This window comes from Rhipicephalus microplus, chromosome 5 (genome assembly GCF_043290135.1).
Source record: "Rhipicephalus microplus isolate Deutch F79 chromosome 5, USDA_Rmic, whole genome shotgun sequence".
Lineage (NCBI taxonomy): Eukaryota > Metazoa > Arthropoda > Arachnida > Ixodida > Ixodidae > Rhipicephalus > Rhipicephalus microplus.
Window position 1 is genome coordinate 125426967 of NC_134704.1, and position 14248 is coordinate 125441214.

General features: G+C 44.8%; 1 protein-coding gene across 4 annotated transcripts in view; it reads right to left on the reverse strand.

Annotated features, from left to right (window-relative positions):
• Nucleotides 1-2970: 2970 nt before the first annotated feature.
• Nucleotides 2971-14248, reverse strand: part of LOC119174246 (DCC-interacting protein 13-alpha) — a 79778-nt gene continuing 68500 nt past the window's right edge. Inside the window, exons 20-21 of one of the 4 annotated variants that reach the window (XM_037425076.2) lie at nucleotides 11289-11342; nucleotides 2971-3555 (exon numbers count right to left, since the gene is read on the reverse strand). In XM_037425076.2, the coding sequence (XP_037280973.2) occupies nucleotides 3406-3555; nucleotides 11289-11342 (204 nt within the window). In that variant the 3' untranslated portion in view covers nucleotides 2971-3405. The remainder of the gene's footprint in view (nucleotides 3556-11288; nucleotides 11343-14248) is intronic. The other 3 variants (XM_037425077.2, XM_075895925.1, XM_037425078.2) reach the window with 3 other exon arrangements.

Below are 14248 nucleotides of genomic sequence, written 5' to 3' on the forward strand. Positions count from 1 at the left end.
CCTTATGCCTCTTTGTTGCAAATTATCATCCTTTTTGTCTTTTCTGAAAACCTGTACACCTGTACATACTTTATCCATTTTATTTCCATTGTGTCTGCCAATTTTGAAACATGACAAACGTATACCCACTCTGCTGAAACCCCACTTGTGGGTTGCAGTATTTATTATATATATATATATATATATATATATATATACAGCAAAGAGTGAGTGCAAGCCATGCTAAACACCGTGCTGCTTCGCTAAAAATTCTTCCAAAGTTGTCTCCAAGGCTCAAACATTACTTCTCTGCAGACATGTATTGCTACAACCTAGATTACCTTAGAGCAATACTCAAGTGGCCCATCTGCGCATCCCATGATAGTACACACTTGTGTCAAACTCGCAGCTGGAAATCAAATAATCTAACATCGCATTGTTACCTGGGACACTGCAGAGAAACACTGAATAAGTTAAGACTGCTAAAGAATAACATGAAAGGGATAGTTTATTTCATATATTTAGGACTTGATTTCTCGAAGATTAACTGAACTTTAGACCTCCGCTACTAAAATTTTGTGGTGAAACCACAGTGCCGATATATGTTAGTATGGCGTCATGGACTTTAGCATATGGCTTTTTTTTGTATTTGGGATGTAATGGCACGTCAAAAAATTTTACTCAGGCTGCTACCCTAATTAATAAAAATACATCTGTTGAAATGCTTGCAAAAGCAAAATTATCTGTTAAAAATTTTTAGAGCAACAGCACTGCTTCTCCAGGTACAATCCCAAAAAACGCCTGGTTCTGCGAACGTAACCTTTAAGCTCAGTCAAGGTTATATGTGTGGGGCACGTCAGTGCTGTGAAAAATCGCTAATACAATGCCTACAAGATGGTGCAAAGCCCTCACCTCGAGTTAGCGCTGACATTTTTCCAGCACATGGGCAGATAGATTATGTGCTTCACTCCATGTTTTAAGGGTAAACATAGACAGAAATCTGTCTGGCTGGGTGAAACTATAAGAATAAAAAGAAGTCTTGTCTCCTTCTCCATCGTCAATGATGGTGGAGAGGGAGACAATCACTAAAAAGAGCTAGCTTCGGAGCCGGCTGCACAGACATCCCCTTAAAAAAAGAGAGTGAACAGTCTGAAAACATAGGGCCAGTTTTTAAAATTACAAACTGAAAAGCAAGCTTGACCGGAGAGTCATTTCACTCATATTCTTCATTCTATGTGCATTGCGTATCATCCCAACAACAGCCGAAAGGCTGCAGCGAAATGCTCGTTGCACTGAAGAAAAAGCACACTCGCATGCGTGTTGACAAGTAGGAATGACATGGAGATACGTATCAGACATGCTGCAGCTCAACACCAAGGGCTTATCGGCAGAATCCTGCCATTCGGGAGCATAGAGCACAGCTACGTCACCCTAAAGCTGCTAGCCTTACTTCGTACAGTATTTCAGTGTGCTGATATCGCAATAATTGCTTTGTCATTTTGGTGAAATTGAGGATTTTTTTCGTCACATGAAATGTAAGTGCAACTTATCAACCTATCTTCACTTTATTGTACAGTTAATGCAAAACAAAAAAGAGAAGCATTTCATTTTGCTCTAAAACTGGTTTGTGTTGCAGTTCACAGTGACAAGAGTTTGTCAGGTACTTGGTTATATGAAAACTGCAATAGCAAACTTCACTCAAATTGACGTTTTTTATTGACTACTTGCTGCAAATAAGAACACCCATTTGGCTGGACGACTCAGCATCATGTCATGTGTCCTCACTGTTGCTAGCTGAAGGGCACTCATTCAAAGTCTGCCAGCTGAAACAAGTAATTCAAAGCAAACCTGACTAGAAAAACATTGGAACAACATACCTCTTGTTTCTGTGTTGAGGAAAGCTGCTAGTAATTAATCAGTTACCAGGAATTTGCACTATGATAACGGTGCATACACATATATGTATATATATATTTCGTTCGAGATCTCGAGAAAGCACACTGTGATGGCTGACTTAACCACTCTTTCACAGTCGCCGCCTATCTTTTAAGGCTCTGTATGAAGTTGCAATGTTGCTGCCATGCATTCATACATGCGTACAAACATTTTCTTGAAATGTGTGAACTGTAGAAAAAAAAGTTCCACGCTAATTTGTTGCCTGTGCGCTTTGCGTTATACAGCGGGTGTGTTCTGCAGAATCATCAAGCAAACTTTTCTCGCTAGCTGCTTGTGCCATAAAAACACACATTTGCGAGTGTTGTACCTAGCTCTCTTCGCAATACGCTGCTTATATTGAGCATGAGATACACTCAGTGGCAAAAGTACACAGGATATGCATTTAGTGAGAAAGTTGCATTCACATTCGATTAACAATCACAACTGGTGTGGCAGCGCAGCACTGCACTGGTCGTGTGCACCCCCACCAGTTTTGTTCAGATATTTTGTGCTTTGTAAACTTCCTGCAAAGACTGTAATGCTTTTGCCAAAAGCTTCAAGACACCAATACGTGCAATCAGGCCTGTCGTGACCGATTTCTGAAGCTCCAAAGCTTTCCACAGATGACCTGGTACAATGCTGCCTACTTCTGCACTTAACTAGGTGCCATGACTCAACCAGGAGTAATTGTACCTCTGCGTGTCTTCTCACCTTACACAAAATGTGTGAGGCAAGAAGTATGAGGCTCCTCGCTAGCTTGAGCCTTGGTGTTCAAGACATGCTCACGATCCTAGCGGCAAGCCTCATCAACAATAGAGTGAGCAGTTTCAAATCTTCTTACACAAACCGCACATGCGCAAACACCGAGCATAAATACAGCCTTCTTAATCTCATACAAACATCCTAGCCCTTGCACATCCCATCAGACTCCTATACCAATACATTTACAAGCAAACAGGTGTAATCGCAAGTGCACAGTACAATGGCGAAACAACTGATGAAAAATCTGCAACAAAACTACCAGGAATGTTTCACTGCCTACAGCTTCTCTCAGACCTTAGCGTCAACCTCACAAAATGAAATCTAAATCTTGTTGCCTTCTAACTGGTTGATCTGCCTTCCAAGACAACTCCCTGGCACCACTTGCCGAAACAATTTGCAAGACCACTCGGTCCTGCCTCTAGTTAACACAAACACAGAATGGTCTAATGACAACGATAACAACTACAGAACACACCGACCAGACATTGAACTGTTCCAGCACATCTCAAAGAGGAGGATAGCTTTATGTGAATCCTTCCGTGAAAATGTATTCACTGCTGACAACTTTCTTTGAGCAGTTGACATACACTGAGAGTTTGAAAGTTGTACATTCCGCTCAATATAGCAGCTATACCTGGCAAAGCCTCTTGACAAAAGATTATTTTAAACTTGCAGTCCAAAAAACAAGTGAACGAAATGTAAAAAAATTTTTCAAGAATGCGCGTTAGGTCAGGTTGTTTTGACATCGCCTGCGTCTAGAGGTGCAGTTGTCGCCTCTTTCCCAGCCGCGGCATCCGACTTGACGTTCTTGGTAGTCGAAGGAAAAAGGGCATTTTCGTCTTCGGAGAGCTTCAGTTTCTGCAGGAGCTCCTCATTCTGCTGAGAAATATGGCAAAACAAGATAAGGTAAGAAAGGACGTGTGGCCAAGTTCCAGTCTTACCAAGAGTGGTAAATGTCTTTAAACGAGCTATGCTATGCACAGGATTGCATGCAAATGGTCCACGATATATTTTAACTTCATTTTATTTGGAACATACTGTTGATCCACATGGGCCCTGACAGGAGGGGCAAAACTACATAACAAAACACAGAGAGTGCAAAGGCAAAGAAAACACATAAAAACATATATTTCAACTTCCACATTACATATTAAAAATCAATTAGGTCAATCAATTCAGTTGAATTAATCAATGACAACAGCAGTGCATTCCATTAGTCAATAGAGCGATTAAAAATAAAAAAACTTGAATGTGTCAGTTCTTCTTTGATATGAAGTTAAGGATTCAGGGTGATGATGCCTGGTTAATCTTGTTGCTAATGGTCTGAGGTATGGAGAAGGTTGAAGATATAGTTTGTTATTTTTTAGGAGAAACACAAATTTAAGCCTGCGTATTTTATGTGGTAATTTCAAGGTTTGTATACCATGAGAATTTATAAGAATTGTTGGTGAGTTGGTGCTACAGACTTTAGAAAAAAATAAATTTAACAGCCTTATGCTGAACTCTTTAAAGCCCATTAGTATTGTGGCTGGTGTGAAGATCCCAGACAGTGCGAGCGTATTTCGACTTAAGCCTTATTAGTGCTCAATATCATAGGGTTTGCTATATATTCACTAGAGAGAACTCTGGCACTAGTCTATGGGAGCTGCAACGCATGGTGCTCCAGCGAGCATGAGAATGACAAGTAGTACACGAATTTGTCCAATTGTGGTACTTCTGGCTTCGTGTGTGTTTGTGTGACTTGGAGCTGCTTTCTCACGAAACAAAAATCGGCGAACGTTCAGCAGTTGCGCTTCACCACCTTAATTTTTTTAGGCTTACCATTTCGAATAGGGTCACATAGTTCAAAAGGGTTCATTCTTTTCTTCAAAACTAAACCGGAACACGACTATAAACAAAGCCACAAGTGTGATTCACTGCCCGTAAGTACGAACACTAGGCGAATTCATGTACTACCCATCATTCCCATGGTCGCTGAACGATCGCAGAGCTAATTTTAGAAAACCCTATGCTTAATATGAATGAAGTTAAGCTTCTGAGCGCGCCTGTTTAAGCTTGTGTCGCAGAATACAATGTTTATGAAAAGAAGAAGCACAAGTGTCAGCGATATGAGAATTCGAGCTGAGACTATTAGTTATGGTCACTCAAAAATTCATTCACGTCAAGAAGTGATTAGCTGGAAGACTGTAAGAAAACAACTCTTTGTGTATTTTAATTATATCGATACGAGACTTTCGTTGAAGTAGGGTAGAGGAAAAAGAAGTGAATGTGTTCTGTGCCAGGCCTTACTCCTGCAACCATCTATCATGCCACCTGTACAATAAATATCTCTCACCCATAACAATATGTATGTAACTGTTTTTCTTTCATTTAGCTTCGTGTCCCAAACATACAGTCAACATCTAATAAATAGTAGCCCTTTCAAATCTTTAACATGCTTCACCCCATCACACTTTCGTATTGCGGTAAAACTGCCTTTAGGGCTCCGCCACAGTTGCATGTGTGTTGATGCGAGAAAATGCTGGTTTCAACATGAAGATGACTTATGAGGTAAAGGCGGGGAGGGGGGGGGGCTCTGTTGTTTCCTTTTTTTTTACCTGAAATTCTGGCAAGAAGTCAAAAATTATCAGACGCCGAAGATTTTTAGCATCCAAAATTTCATATGTTTTTGTATATACTTCCACAAGACAGATTTGAAACTTCAGACTTGAAGAGAGCACACCTTTGTCCGTCACAACAGTTGGACTTCCACAGAAATTATAAGAAGAGAGGCTGATGAAATAGCATCTTTGCTGATCACGTGTAGTGTTATCAGCAATACTTCGGCTGCACCGAATCATGTAGATAAATACAATTCGGCTTCTGCATTGCCTCATTCTTCATAAGAGAACTATGAAGCCCACTCCGCCAGTGCTTCATCAATCTAGCCAGAACAAACAGACAGACAGACAATGAACTTTATTTGATCCTGAGAAGCTTTCGCGGGAACCCCTATCGGGAACCCGCGAAAGCCGCTGGCCGCGTCCAAGTCGAGGCTGGGAGACCGTGATGTTCCGCCCTTTCTTGGGCCCTCTGGATTGCCTGGATTTGTGCTTGAAGCGATGGGTTCCGGAGTGCTTCTTCCCAGTCGGCTTCGCTGGATAGAGGGCCATTAGGTAACGCGGGGCATTGCCAAAGCATGTGCGCTAAGGAACAATAAATTTCATTACATTCCGGAAAACTTGAATCAACGTCTGTGGACATACGACTAAGAAGGCCCCGCGAGGGGAACGAGCCCTACTGGAGCATTCTAAGTGTAATTGACTGAGACCTATCTAACTTCGGGTGAGGAAGAGGATAGGCTCTTCTACTTAGCCGATAGTGAGATGTGATTTCATTAAACGTAAGGAGTGGATCGTTATGCTGGATTTCATCCTGACCCCATAAGGCCTCCATGCCGCCGCGGCGCGTTAGATCTCGCGCACGGTCATGGGCAAGCTCGTTGAGGTTAGGTACGTGCTGATGAACGTCCGCACCCATATGGGCGAGAAACCAAGAGATTAAGTGAGTGCCAGGGTCTGTTCTTTTTTCTAGAATGGAGGCAGCCTCCCGCGCTATGTTACCCGACTCAAAAGCTGTGATGGCCGCTCGTGAATCTGTTAACACCGTGGTGTGGGAGCGGTCGGACATGGCCAGGGCTATGGCGACCTGTTCTGCAACTGCGCTTGTAGCTAACCTGACCGAGGCTGAGGAGCGTAATTCCCCGTTGTCGTCAATGACTGCCAGCGCGAATGTGCTAGACTTGCCGTACTGAGCCGCGTCGACAAAGACAGTCGATTCTCGATTCTCGGCGGCGTTCTGTAATATCGCCCGTGCTCGGGCTTTTCGCCTCCCTACATTGTATTGCGGGTGCATATTCCGAGGGAATGGGCTGACCACAAAGGTTTCCCGGACCTCCCGGGATAAGGTAATTTCCCGTTCAGCAAGCATTCTGGGAGCCATGCCAGCCTCGTCCAGGATGCGTCTTCCTGCCCTGGTTGACGAGAGCCTGACAACCTGGGCGGTGACCTGCGCTTCGATCACTTCATCAATCTCGTTGTGCATACCAAGTTGTCTTAATTTGTCAGAGCATGTGGTTACTGGTAACCCTAGCACCTTTTTGATGCTCTTACGGATGAGAGTGTCTAGCTTATTTTTTTCCGTTCTAGTCCAGGTAAGCTCCGATGCTACATAACTAATGTGGCTCATTAGGAAGGCAAGATGGATTCGAAGTAGGTTGGCTTCACTTAGTCCCTTTCTGCGTCCTGATACTCTAGCAACAAGTCTCAGCATGCTTTCGGTTTTGGCCGTCATGTGCGTCAGGGTTTTAGCGTTACATCCTCTCGCATCAATCAGTAGTCCTAGGATTCTGATTGAATCTACTCGTCGAATGTGCAAAAAGGGAGATGGGAATTTGGTCAAGGTGTGGAAGTCTCCTAACGCCTTGCCTGGTCGGCCTGTACAGTAACAGTTCTGATTTGTTTAGAGAGAGTTGGAGGCCTGGGCCTTCTAGGTAGGACTCCGTTTCGTCTAGGGCTGATTGCAGCGCGTTTTCTACTTTTGCGAGTGATCTACCCGGGCACCAGATCGTGATATCGTCAGCGTAAAGCGAGTGGCCTATATTGGGCAGGGATCTGAGCCTCTCCGATAAGCCCTTCATGACTATATTGAATAACAAGGGGGAGATGACCGCCCCTTGGGGAGTGCCTCTAGCTCTTAAGGCGAACTCGTCTGACTTGTGTTGAGCGATCCTTATGGTAGCCGTTCTATTCATCAGGAATGACCTAACAAAGGACTGAAACTTTGCTCCCAGACCTAGTCTGGCCGTGGCCTGCTAGACAAAGCGATGAGATACGGTGTCAAAGGCCTTGGTCAGGTCAAGGGCTAAGATCCCCCTAACATCCCTAGTGCTATTATCGAAAATGTGCTTCTTAAGAAGTAGCATTACATCTTGTGTGGAAAGGCCAGGCCTGAAGCCGGTCATGTTGTGTGGGAATAGTTCATTGCCTTCTATGTAGTTCGAGATCCTAATCTAGCCAGAAGAAACGCTTTTATGCTCCTATCTCAGAAGAAAACACCTAGGGATCCTCTCCAAATTTTTTGCCTGCAATTCCACTTCCAAGTATCTGAAAAATATTGTGTAAATATTTGAAAAATATTCATTTCTATTCACACTCACCCTTCAATATATGAATTTGCTCCACACCCAAAATTTTGCTATTCGCACAGCTCTGCTAGAAATACTTATCGTGAAAAAATTGGAATATAGGTCAGACCGAGATATAGATCGACCCCCCCCCCCCCCTAACTTTGAATCTTCGAAAAATAAATTTTAAAAAGTCACAAAGTATCGCGGCGCACTCTTACCTTGATAAGTACGCAATACAACCAGCTTCACTGTGGTGACATATCTTTGTATTTCGACACTAATTTGATGTAGTTAAATGCCAGATGGCCAGAAAGTGCTGTCACTGAGACTTGTCTGAACTTGAGTCCGACGACGTCTGTTTCTCACTAGTTACGTCTCAGAGGTCATCATCCTCCTAGTGCACCCTCTCTTCTGGGAGAGATTTTCAAGCTGACAACACCCAGCACCAATGGTCGCGAGTGGTTGACGTTGTAGACGGCCAACAGGGGTCTTGTGATTGTCACCTAGCATCTACTCATTGTGGAGCTCGCGAACATGATCTTTGAAGGGTTTATTGAGCACTACACCCAGTGGCTGGAGGATTGAAGTTAGTCCCCCAGGGATCACGACAAGGTCCATCTTGCCATCGAGACAGAACTACCTTTACATCGGTCGTAAGGTGGCCTCGAAATGAATCGAGCACCAACTTGCTCTGTCGCTGAAAAAGCGCACCGGGTCGCCGATTTCACAGGAGCCAAGTCCACTCAAGCATGAAAGACTCATTCATGAATCCTTTTTTGTTCGCTGCCACGATAACATCTCGGAAGAGGTCTTCTTCTCGTAGCCCTTTTCTTTATATTATTTATTTATTTATATTTATTTATATTTATTTATATTTATTTATATTTATTTATATATTTATATATTTTATATTATATTAATTATATAAGGGGGCAGCTTCTTTCCATCGGCTGTGCACGCATCACTGTAAATCGCGAATGCTCGTTGCCTGTTCTCAAGCGCTTCACTTGCTTGGATCCTTTAGCGGTCACAGTCCGGTTCAAGGGCATATCAAACCAAATTGGAGTTTTTGCTCGTGTGCTCTATCACGTAGCAAAGCTGCCGACGAAGCCCTATGACAAAGCCCTGATGCTCGACCAGCTTGTTATCGAGATCTTCGGGCAGTTTTTGGCCCACGCCTCAGCACAAACCCCTTCCACTTCATAAATTGGCACACCCCCGATGGCGAGCCCTTGAAATGCAACCTCGGGAGCCCGGAGTGGCACACTAGCTCGATAGCTTTTACACGGATGCACTCCGCTGTCACGTGTAGTGACCTTGCATGCAGCTTCGAATGAATTCGGCGAGTTGCGTTTTTAGTTTGGGATGCACTGCAGTCCGTCCAAGAAACAGAAATTTTTTTTTTCATTGCTGCAGAATCTGATGCGCTGATTTTGGCTCCTATAGTATCGGATGCTTTTCTACAATGCACCGAATTCCCAATGTAATGCCAGGTTGCCGTATGCTTCAGCATACTCGATAACTTTTAGGGGCGAAGCTTTTCTTAGTCTGAACTTGTCGTGCCTCAGGCGTAACCAGCAGTATCAGACAAACAGACAGACAGACAGATGGACGGATGGATGCACAGACGGATGCACAGACGGATGCACAGTCAAATGCACATACACTTTGCCCAACTCATCATTCACTCCATGGATATGTTCTGATTTTTTTTCTTAAAGCCTATCGTAAACTTCTGTTGATTACTACTCATTTCTGAAGGAAAGAGAAAAATAAAATAGTAGACTGACAAAAACACCCAAGGCAAAATGGCATTGCTATTACACTGTATGCCTAGCCTTGCCTAACAGCGCCGCTGCTGATGCTCATGATGGCAATGGAGGCTTTTGATTCATCTGCCAATTGTAGCGATAGTTCCACATTTTTTTATGCTAATGACCGGTATATTAGACAAGAGTCGACTTTTGATGGAGTTTTTTTTTTTTCAATTCTACCTATATTCGGCTTTTTACGGTAATCATGCAGTTTTCAAAAGCCAGCATATTGCATTTTTTTTCGTGAAGGGTGCCAAAGATTATGAATGTGCTGTGAGTGATGCACACAGCATTGAGAAAACCAGGCAGTGGAGTGGCATGCTTTACTGCGTACTAACGTAACCGGACAGCAACCTTGCTACTAGTGAACGACTAAAGGTCAAATTACAGAGTAGGGGCAAGCTAGGCAGCCATAGCAGCTTATGAACACTGCCGTGAGTGTTTTTAGGCTACAGTGCACCTCCATGGCGCATTCTGACCAGTGTATGGTGAATGCATCGTTCCGTCCTCGTGTTTGTGGCCGTGGCTTGGCTCATCACTCCAGAGTGTTGTTATACAAACTAAAGGTAGGTTCTGTGCTGGTGTGCGAACGATTATATGGTCAAGGCCGTGTTGACAGTGCGTTGTGTGCAGCCTGTGGTTTCTGCAAAACACTTGAGCATCTAGTGCACTGTAGTGCACTGTCCTGCATTCGCTACGCAGTGGGCTTTGCTGATTATGTGATTCCCAACACAACCAGGGCCATTGAGCTCTACTGACTTTTATGGACCAAGAAGACTTGGTGACCAGTTTATAGGCTCTTTTTTTCAAATTTCTAGTTTACTTATGCTTGTCTCTATCATCATTTTTTTTACTTTCTTCTCTTCTTTCCTCTTTCTCCTCTCCTATCTTTCTTTTCTCTATCTCTTTCCTCTATCTGTTCCCTCCTCCCGAAAGAGTAAGCAGGCATTGTGTCCCTCCGGGTCCAGCTTGCCCCTCCTCCTTTTCTGTGTGTCTTTTGTGTGTCCGTGTGTACAAATCAAACAAACAAATAAATTCGAATGCAGGAACTTGCCTGCGTGCACAAAGTGGTTTTGTGACGGTAACGCACTACCGTAAAATCCCAAGCAAGGGACACCCTCTTGTCTTCGGGATATTTCAAATATGTGGCCTCCTGTCCGTTCCCACAAGTTCGACTGTTTTTATTCACCCGATCGAAGTGCATGAAAACAGTGAATGCATGCGAATTCAATAAAGCATTTCATTAAAGTATATTCTTAGTGGCTCTTCTGCCACCATCCTGAATTATGATTGATGACCGAGCAAGATTCCTGCCTCTAAAGTTTGTCAGATTATGCTTCACTGTAGAGAAGGGGGGAGGGGGGGTGCTTGCTCGGGATTTTACGGCCTTTACGTTTAGCATTAACAGGTAGTGGGGAAAGAAAAAGAACACCAAGCGTTTTAAAGATGCAATATAAGAGATCAGAGGAGCAGCATACGAAAGCTAGGAGCAGGAAGTGTGGGGAATCGCAGAAAGCTGCGGGCAGCACATTACTGTGACATACGCTGACCGTGCGAAATGTCATGCGAGATGGTGGTGCTCCCATTACGTTGCGGGCCTGCTACATTGCAATGAGACTCTGCCATTTTACCTTTTCGTCTTCTTTGTCTGCCTGTTTCTCTTGTTGCTGCTGCTGCTGTTGGCCCTAACGAAAAAAGCAAGTAACAGCTAGTATGAATGAAAAAAAGCACATCATAAGCAAACATATGAGAATACTAAGAGGGGATATAGCCTTGGAAGACTAACTTTCTCAAATCTTGACACATTTTGATGCACATTGGCAGAAGTATTCAGCATGCCTCCCTAATGTTTCCATAAAAGTTTCAGAAAGATGATGTTACGAGTAACTTCTTTAATAATCTACCGTATTTACTCGCGTAATCCTCAGACTCGCATAATTCTCGCACCCCCCACATAGCCCAAGAAAAATACGATTTTTTTTTACTCGAGTATTTATCGCACCCCCGAAAACTGCCGCAATAATGTCGTCTGCTCGTTTCAGCCACTGATGATGATAGCGCACGCCATCTGGCACCATTTTTTAGGCATCAAGCGTACCATTGCACAAAGATTCAATCCAATCCAAGCCAAGCCGAAGTGGCCGGTGCGTGTTGCGGCATGTTTTGTATGTTGTGTCGGTAATCTTGGCACGTTATGGGGTGATGCTGAAGCCAGACGGCTGCTTCAAGTTGCAAGTGATAGATCATGCGCTAAAGAATGGCAACAGGGCCGCCGGTAGGCCCTTCGGAGCCTACGAGTTTTGTGTTCGCTACTGGTGACGGCAGCTGAAAGCCACCAAGACGCGTTGGGCCTGCCGTGTGCCTAAAACTGGGATTGATGCTAAACTTTATTTCTTAAGAAGGAAACTGAGGACGATTTTGTTAAATAGCCATCAGCCCAATACTGACGTCCTACGCTTACCTTTTGAGGGCTCCTGTTGAGCGCCGACTGCTACCGCTACGCCCGCAACGCCCACAAGCTTCGCGTATGATAGTCTAATTGTCGACTATTTTCTTCCACTTTTTGTGTATCAAATAAATCTTGCCTTGCGTTAAACCTCTGCTTTTATTGTTGAGGTAAGTTCTAATTAGTACTTCTTAAAGCTTGCTGTAAATTGCTGGTGTGAGAATCCCAGTTTGCGACCCGATTCCGATTCTTTTTCTTTTTCGCTCTCTGCGTTTTTGTGGAAAGTTTTCCCCGGGTAATTCTTGCACCCCCCAAATTTGCATTGGTTTTCTGGCAAAAAAAGTGCGAGGATTATGTAAGTAAATACGGTATTTACAATGCACAGAACTCGACGAGCAAGATGGCGCCAGACCAGCATCAAATGACAACTCACTTCGTCCTCCTCTTTCATGCAGCCGTGTTTAGCGGCTGTTATGTATCATAGCCCCTGGCAGTAGAAGCACCGTCCCGGTGCTAAATCTACGCAGATGATGTCGAAGGGGCGTAATAGGGCTTTAGCCGAGCCACGTGAACGGTGTCGCTCGGAGCTGACGATGACTTTGTTGGATCGGTTCGAACAATCTCGTACGTGACGTCTGTCACTTGGCGAACGATACAGAATGGTCCAGTGTAGGGTGACAACAGTTTTTCAGGCAGTCCCACATGCCGAGTAGGTGACCAGAGGAGCACGAGAGAACTCGGGGAAAAGTGCACGTCCCTATGGTGAGAATCCTAGAGCTGTTGTTGGTGCTCCTGTGAAGCCTTTAGACAATTACGGGCCACTTGGTGCGCATGGTCGGCGCGGGCAATGGCTTCCCCGGCATATTCTGTGCCCGCAGGTAGCAAAGTGTCTAAGGGTAGGATTGGGTCCCGACCATATAGGAGATAGAAGGGCGAATAGCCGGCAGCATTGTGACGGGATGAATCGTAGGCAATCGTCAGATACGGCAAATGAATGTCCCAATCCTGGTGGTCTGGTGCAACGTATTTGGCAAGCATATCGGTTAGGGTCCTGTTGAGGCGCTTCGTGAAGCCATTTGACTGGGGATGGTACGAAGTAGTCAATTTGTGCTTGGTATGGCAAGACCTCAGGATTTCAAGAACGACAGCTGACAAAAAAGTGCGGCCACGGTCGGTGAGAAGTTGGCGGGCAGCACCGTGTACTAATATTATGTCGTACAGCAGAAAGTCCGCAAAGACTGTAGCGCAACTGGTCAGGAGGGCTCGTGTGATTGCGTACCGTGCTGCATAGTCTGTGGCAACAGCAATTCATTTATTTCCGGCTGTGGAGAGTCGAAAAGGGCCCAACAGGTCGAGACCAACTGGAAAGAAAGGTTCAGTGGGAACGTCGATCAGCTGAAGGTAGCCGGCCAGGAGGGCAGAGGGCGTTTTGCGACGGTGACAGGGCTCATAAGCGGCGACATAGCATCGAACAGAGCGGGCAAGTCCAGGCCAAAAAAACCGACGTCGTACCCAATCGCATGTGCGAGAAACGCCCAGATGGCCCGTCATGGGAACGCCATGAAGTTGATGCAGGACAGTGGAATGCAGGTGCGCTGGGATGACAGGAAGTAAGTCTGATCCGAAGAAATCAAGGTTACGGTGATATAGGATACCGTCTTTCACTAAAAACATTCGCAGGGACGGGTCGTGAGGCGTTGACTCTAGTTTGTCAATGATGGCTCGTAAAGAAGCATCCCGACGTTGCTCTTCGCCAATGTTCAACAGCTGCGAGTTGGAAAAAATATCCGTGATAGCGTCAGTATCAGTTGCTTCGTCAACAGGGTAGCGGGATAAACAATCCGCATTCTGATGTAATCGCCCTGTTTTATACATTACAGAGAACGTGTATTCTTGAAGGCGTAGGGCCCAACGAACAAGACGTCCCGTGGGGTCCTTCAGGGAGGCTAGCCAGCAAAGCGCGTGATGATCCGTGACAACACGGAATAAGCGCCCGTACAGGTATGGACGAAACTTGGTGACTGTCCATACAAGGGCGATTCACTCGCGCTCCGTGATGGAATAGTTGCGCTCGGCTGGAGATAGCAGTCGACTTGCGTAGGCTATAACACGGTCGTGTCCCCGTTGTTGCTGCAATAGCACAGC